Source organism: Anser cygnoides, chromosome 2 (genome assembly GCF_040182565.1).
Source record: "Anser cygnoides isolate HZ-2024a breed goose chromosome 2, Taihu_goose_T2T_genome, whole genome shotgun sequence".
Taxonomy (NCBI): Eukaryota; Metazoa; Chordata; class Aves; order Anseriformes; family Anatidae; genus Anser; species Anser cygnoides.
Window position 1 is genome coordinate 96,960,001 of NC_089874.1, and position 7,632 is coordinate 96,967,632.

At 46.3% G+C, this 7,632-nt stretch overlaps 1 protein-coding gene across 1 annotated transcript in view; it reads left to right on the forward strand.

The window, feature by feature from the left end:
• IRX1 (iroquois homeobox 1) overlaps positions 1–3,800 on the forward strand; it is a 7,375-nt gene extending 3,575 nt beyond the window's left edge. Inside the window, exons 3-5 of the mRNA XM_066992672.1 lie at positions 1,419–2,433; positions 2,949–3,021; positions 3,406–3,800. Of these exons, the coding sequence (XP_066848773.1) occupies positions 1,419–2,433; positions 2,949–3,021; positions 3,406–3,463 (1,146 nt within the window). The 3' untranslated portion in view covers positions 3,464–3,800. The remainder of the gene's footprint in view (positions 1–1,418; positions 2,434–2,948; positions 3,022–3,405) is intronic.
• The last annotated feature ends 3,832 nt before the right edge of the window (positions 3,801–7,632 follow it).

A 7,632-nucleotide genomic window follows, 5' to 3' on the forward strand; every position in this document is an offset into this window, starting at 1 on the left:
CTTTTTCAAAAGAATTCCCAGCAGAGATCACTGAAATAATATCATTTCAGCAACAATAACAAAAGACAACGGAATAAAGGGGGTGCAGAAAGCCTACTCTGTAACACATTATAAAAATTGCATCGGGCTTCTCCCTATGTATAAGCTTTGCCTCTGAAATTCAAATACACGTTCGTTTATAAATGTTTGACAAAGTTAGATTAGTTTCTCTGGTGACATTTTTGAGAGGTTCATTTTTAAGGCTGACATAAAATTTCGCAGGATTAATACTATATTTCTCGACTAGAAGAACGCGACATTGTAGTAGGGAGGAAAAAAAAAAGAAAAAAAGAAAACGGCTTTAAATGTTAGATACTCAGCAACAGTTTCCTTTCCTACTTGCAAAGGTATCCTGGTGTTTTATTACCGTAATTCACCGCGATGGCGATATTTTGAGATAAATTCTACGATTCCGAGCATTTGGAAATGAAGATCTAAAATATTAAGTTAATATCTGGGCTATTTGCGGTAATAATGAGGCCTAATGAGCTTGCTAGAAAGATAAAATGTTATTTAGCAAAACACCTGATGGGATAATTTGACTTGCTGTGTTTTACTACTGATGATAAAAAGAATATTGATTGCAAATAAATCACCGTCTCTAAACGCTTGTAAACAATTTGTGTTTGCTCTGCACAGATCAAAGTAAAACTTATGAGATAAAGCATCTGCATATATATATTCTACAGTACACGGATCATCCTGCATTCCAGAGTTTAAAGGCTCTTGTAACGCTTGGAAGTTAATATTTTACACCAGAATCCCGGAGTATTATTTGTGTGTGCACTGGGGGGGGGGGAGGCTTGTGTGTGGAAAACCTCTCACATGAGAATTGTATTCGTGCTGAAGTTGTGCATTCATCTCCCTAGCCTCATCTCACGCCAACTCCTTTTAAAGGCAGATCTGGGGCCAAATAAGAATGCTCTGAATACATCTGTAACATCCTCCTGGATATTTTGCAGATAAACGCAACGTTGTGCACAGGCATTAGTTGGTAAATCTGGTGTAATACCTGCTTATTCTGCCTGATATTTTTGAGCACACAGTAAATTGTCTCATCGAGGCGAATGTGAACTTGCTGCATTCCCACCGTTTGATTAGATTTGTTTTGGGGAGAAAACACGCATTATGTCTGGCAGACCCCAGCTGAGTCCCTCTCCTTTCCTTTCTCTTCAAGAAGGGGGGATCATTTGGGAATTTCTCTGCTTGATCTAAATGTGAAGAGCCTGGAGCAGGGAGGGACGAATTTGACTGTGAAGCCCCTCTGCACCGCTCAAAGGCGTATTCCAGCTCCCGGAGTAGCCTATTCAGGTCTGTTAGAGACGCTAACGAAATAACTGATGTGCTTTTTCCTCTCCGCTTGTCTGAATGTGTTGCAGGGCTCCCAGTATGAGCTGAAAGATAATCCTGGTGTCCACCCTGCTACCTTTGCTGCCCACACTGCCCCCGGCTATTATCCCTACGGACAGTTCCAGTACGGGGACCCAGGGCGACCCAAAAATGCCACCCGGGAGAGCACCAGCACCCTCAAGGCCTGGCTCAATGAGCACCGCAAGAACCCCTACCCCACCAAGGGTGAGAAGATCATGCTAGCCATCATCACCAAAATGACCCTCACCCAGGTCTCCACTTGGTTCGCCAATGCCCGCCGGCGGCTCAAGAAGGAGAACAAGGTGACCTGGGGATCCCGGAGTAAGGACCAAGAAGATGCCAACCTCTTTGGCAGTGACAATGAGGGGGACCCCGAGAAGAATGAAGACGATGAGGAGATCGACCTGGAGAGCATAGACATAGACAAAATCGATGAGAACGACGGGGAGCAGAGCAACGAGGAAGAGGAGGAGAAGCCTGAGCTCCTGAGACAAAGCAGTGAAGAAGATCACTTGGAAAAAGACAAGGATTTGGCACTGTCAGGGTCTGAAGGGCTGAAACCCAAAGACGCGCTGGCCATGGTGAAGGAGGCCTCTGACAACAGCACGCGAATCATCAGTCCTGGGGGACAGAGCAATTTGCAGATGCCATCTCACAGCAAACCCAAGATTTGGTCTTTGGCAGAGACGGCAACCAGCCCTGATGGTGGCCTGAAATCCTCCCCCCCTCCACCCCCTCCTCCCCAGGTTAACCACACTTCTCCACAGATACAGCATCCTGCTTTTCTCCCCAGCCATGGACTCTACACGTGCCAGATTGGCAAATTTCACAACTGGACAAATGGGGCTTTCCTCACACAGAGTTCCCTGCTAAATGTGAGGTCCTTTTTGGGAGTAAATCACCACCACGCTGCTCACCACAACCACCACCTCCAGGCCCAGCAACAGCCTTCTGTTTTAACAGCAACCCTGGGAGCCCTAAGTAGCGAAAAACCTTCAGAGAGGACCAGTCCCAGACACCTAGGTAATGCCCCAGGCAGCCGTCTTCCCTCCGCCCCACCACATGCACACCAACTTCTTGAGGGATGGTGTCAGATTCAGCCCCGGTGTAACTGACTGCTTTTAACGGTGTTACTGACAGTATAGCCTAGTGTTGAATTTTACTTGCAGCACGTTGGTTGTATGCATTAAGTCCATTTCATCTGGGCTATTACATTCTCACCCTATACGCCCATTAGACAATTTAAGAATGACAGGATAGGGCTGCAAAGCATACTCTTTGAGATTTGCTTTTCTTCCCTCCTTCCTGATGGTCAATGATGGTCCAAAACGTGGCAAGAAAAGCTTGTGTACTCCTTAAATATTGAAAATAAGTGAATACAACCATGCACTTGTGTAGTACATATGCATGCACATGCAAACACTTGCACCTACACGTGTCCTAACAAGTGGGGCAGAGGGAGATGAGTTTTATGCACACTGTACAGATTTTTGTTGGTTTTATTCTAATTTTTTCTCTTGTTTTCTGTCTCCTTCTAGAAAGAGAAAATGTACCAAGAACTGAATCCCCACCTCAGCAGCTCAAATCGCCCTTACAGCCTGTCCGTGACAAGTGAGTTTGTTTGTTTGTTTTCACTGAAGGAATGTTACTTATGCGAAAACAGAGTGTTTGAATAATAAAGACTAATTATAACACCTAATCAGCACCATAATACTACATACAGAAAACAAGAACAACATAGAAGTTGCTGTAACCTTTTCAAAGTTAGGCTAAATTACAATTGTACGTAGCCAGACTTTAACTTTTCTGAAACTTAACAGACCTCAAAGATCTTGTGTTAATTACACTACTGACAAAGATTTCTGTGCAGTTAATTAATAGGGGGATATTATAGCAATAGACAGGCGATTATAGGAAAGGATTCTCTTTTTTTTTTTTAACTGAAAGATTGTTACGTCTTTTTTTTTTTTTTCCTTCCTCCCTTCCCCCCTGCAGCTCTTTGGCTCAGCAAGAGGGAACACCGAGAATTTTAACAGCTCTCCCTTCTGCTTGATTAAATGGTTTGCTGGAAAAAAAAAAATACAGAGACTGGTATTAAGGACAGAAAAAAAAAAAAAAGGAAACAATATAAACGACTCCCATCAATCTCTTTTTTGCAATAAGGTGGTGTAAATCCATAAAAGCGATTACACAAATCTGTAGATGGATCCCCTTCTTCATTGTACCATTTCAAATCGTGTTATTCTAACCATTCTTGGGTTATTTGTTTGGTAAATGTTTCCCATGTGTTTGTGTTTTTTCTGTATATAGAGTGATTTCAGATTGTAAATAGCGCGTCAGCAAAACTTGTCTAAATCATATATTTTTGTCTAATAAACTAAATGAAATTATGAGCTCTCTTCAGGTATGTATTTTCTGTTGCTGCAGATCTTAAAAATATATTATAAATCTATTCAAACATTTATAATTGCTTTCTAAAATGTCAAGAGTTTTTGCCTTCAGGTAAATGAAATTCACTATATCAAATCCCAGCTTTTAAGGACTCTTCTGGCTATTTTATCAAAAGCAAACTGCGACCTTCCCTTTCATACAAGTAAATTTAAGAAGCTGAGTGAAGCTAGTTCTTGAGTAGTGAAATTAAAGTTGTTCTTTTTCAATTGTGATGAATCAGATGTGTCCTGTACTATCCATTTTTTCTGCACTTCCACTTATGTTATAAAATACATTCTTGAAAATGAAAGGAAGAAGTTCCCTAGTTGTATAACTTTGCTGCCCAGACCAGTTACCACACTGGATCAGAAGGTTTAGTGCTTTAGCATACATTCTGACCAAAGCTGAGAAATATTGGATTAGGACATAATTTGTAACGATTTACTCTTTCAATAAATACAGAGGAAACGTGACGATGAAAGATTTTCCCGTGTGAGATTAAGCACAATCTTAGCACGGAGAAATGGCAGCTCTGGCACTTCCTAGAAGAAAGTGCTCACATTCCGATTTGATGGTTAAAAAGGGACTAAGACAATCTATCTGTTTATAAAGGCATTAATCTTCCAAAGACGGTCCGTTAAAATGTGTAATATTTTGAGTGTTTACTTCTTTTTTTCTCCTAAATGAGAACACTAAATGAGCATTGAGGTGCTAATAAGATACCAGATGGTTGTTGATGGTGGAAAATGGAAAGAAGCAGCTGGGAAAGTCATTAAGAAATAATGTGGTGACGCCCTACCCAAACCGAACCAACCTCAAACCAGGACTTGTCGGAAACAAGATGAGATTTTCCAATAAAATATTAATAAAAATCTTGTCAGAGATCAGAATATTGATCTTGATTTAGCTGCACAATCAGCGCAAGTAAAGACGGGTCTAGGGAAACTATCACTTAGAGATCTGTTGACGAAGCAGTGGAGGCGGTGGACTTCTGGTTTTGCGTTTTTAAGATGGATCAGAGAAATAGATCAGACGAGGTAGATTTGTGCGGGCTGGCTAGAGGACTGAAACGTTCAGCTCGCTGTCTTTCTGAAAAGGGTCCCATTTTGACATCCTGCTGTTTCTAGCATAGCATCGGTTAGTTTGCTTTCTGGCTTTTAGTTGTTTGCTTTTTCCTCAGTCGCAGGCAGCCATGCGTTTGCTATCGTTTCCAACAAGACAGTATATTACAGCTTTAAAGAAACCATAATAACTCAGATTTCAGGGGGGGAAAGGAAGAGAGAAAACGTCCTGGAAAAAAAAAAAAACAGGCCTGTAAATCCAAGCAGCGCGTCAGAACAGTACCAGTGTAAACTTGACCGAAGTCCTCTCTCTTTCATCTTATCTCCAAAGCAAAAGATTCCCAAATTCGCGGCGCGGACAGGATCGGGCCCCCCGCTGCCCGCTTGGCCGTCCCAAACCGGCACCTTTCGCTCAGAGCTGGCATTGACGGAGCGCGCAGGGCCGCCCTGCCAGGCTAAGCGAACAGGGCGGTGCCAAGCTGGCTTGAGAGAAGAGGAAAAGGGATCACTTCGCGGCGTAGAAACGTTAAGAAGGGGCTTTGCGGAGAGCAAGGGAGCGCAGGTGCGGGTGCACTCCCGCTCCCTGCCCGCCGCCAGTGCGGCACCGAGCGGCGCCGAGCAGAGCCAAGCTTTGGGCAGGCTTTGGGCAGGCTTTATGGGCAGGCTCGCAGCGCCCTCTGTGGGCTGCGGGCGGCGCCGTCTCCTGGCCCGGCGCGGGGGCAGCCCGAGGTGCCGGCTCCGGCCCGAGCTCTGCTGGGCCGTGGGAGGCTGCCCGCCTTGACTCCTGCCAGAAAGGCCGCAACGTCCTCTGCGGGTGGGGGGGCCTCCAGATCTGGTTAGCCTCCGGACACTGAGGATTCCCATGCATCGATGTTCGGCACTTCCTCCTTGGGGAACCTCACTATCTCTAGAGCAGGATCTCCTGCAAAACTTCAATATGATTTTCTTTAGTTGCTTGCCTTTTTTTCCTTTTTTTTTTTTTTTTTTTCCTTATAACGCCAACAGTTGTGCATCCTTACCTCCCTCCCGGGCCAGCTGAAGGGGTTACGGCGGGGGCCGGATAAAGACCCGCTGGGCGACCGCTCGCCACCGCCTGTCCCCAGGGACCCCGCTGTCTCTACTGGGCGAAGCCCCCGGCTCCCTCCTTCCTCATGCTGGTGAGGGCAGGGTCTGCCCTCACAGCCGTGCCGTGCCGTGCATCCCCCGGGGCCGCAGATGCCCGCTCGGACGGCGGGTACCAGCTCCCCGATCCGCTCGCCCTCCCAGAGTTTCAGGACAGGGGCTTCCCCGTGGCACAGCCGGGAAGTGCTACCAGCAGCTGCAGAGTGAGCTCTATTTAAGTCGTTTCGGTGAGGCACGTTCTCGCCTGGGTGCACGCCGAAACGCCTAGCAATCCCACAGGACTACCGCCTCAACCCGGCTGCTACCTGCAGCAGAGGCGGCTTCGTTCGCTCTCCCCCCCCACCGAGCCACCGAGGAGGTTTCAGGGAGAGCGGCCACTTCATGCAGCCCATCGAGGGTGCACCTCTGTACAGGGGCTCCTGGCTGGCCGCGCTGCTGGGCCGGTGCCCCCCTGCGCCCCGTTGCAGCCTGAGAGCCGAGCGGGGGTTCCATATTTCCTCGGTTTGCCTTGTCACGTGAGCGATGCTAGGAATGAGCCTTTACGTCACGTTGGCAGGGAAAATAATTTCATATTTTCCATTTTCAGCGAGATCCACCCTGGCAGGCGTACACCAGCAAATACCACAGGGTAGGGAGGGTAATAAAGGAACAGCTTAAGCGAAACGGTTCGCCTTAATTGGGAATGCGTCGAGCTGATAAGAGTAAATTGGAAAGTCCTCGTTTCCTACTTTTTTTTTTTTTTTTCTTTTTGCCATGGCTGGACTCGAACCTGATAAATAAAGTCGGTAGGAAAATTTGCCCTGAAATGGATGGGAGCTGCATGGAGTAATGCTTTTAGAACAACAACCAAGGGCCAAGATATATTTTCTCGCTATTTAAACGGGCGGCAGAAAACATTTTACGTACATGTTTGCATAATCCTCTATCCTCCCCCGGTAAAACTTGGCTCGTTTTCTTGTTTCTGTTATTATTTACTTAGCATTAACAGAAGAATGGCAGAAATCTGTGAAGAAAGATCACTGGAAAGTTGATATAATCCCGAGTTCAGCAAACTCTGAAATTTGCAGTTGCCAGAACACACTAAAAGCAAACGGGAGCTTTAAGGGGATTTAGCTTTGTCACAGAGACGTAGTTATGAAACGTGCTCATTGGTATGCGTGCCTCATTTTTTATTCTTTTTCTATTTTACTTTGAAAAGAAGTCTATTTTTAACTGGAAAAAAAAAAAAAGCACGGAGAAAGGGAAAGAGAAAATTAGTAAGGGTGTATGTGCTTAAACAGGCTCGTCCTTAAGACTGTTATCGCTCCAAGATCCTGTCAGCCCTTTTGTTGCTTCGGTTGAGTTTTTGACGTGCTCGCTCCGAAACTTGAACAGCCCCGAAGCCGGGAAGCCGCTGCCGACAACTGCAAGACGCTCCCGGGGGGGCGCGCTCCCGGGCCCACGGGGCCGCGGAGGGAGTCACGCGCTGTGCCCGGGCCGGGCCGGGCCGGGCCGTGCCTTCGGCTCGGGCCTCTCTAGATCGCCCGGTAACTTTCATTGTGTTTTCCTCCCCCCCCGTTCTTTTCATGGGCGCCGATCAATTATTCACAAGCACATTTATCTCCCCTGC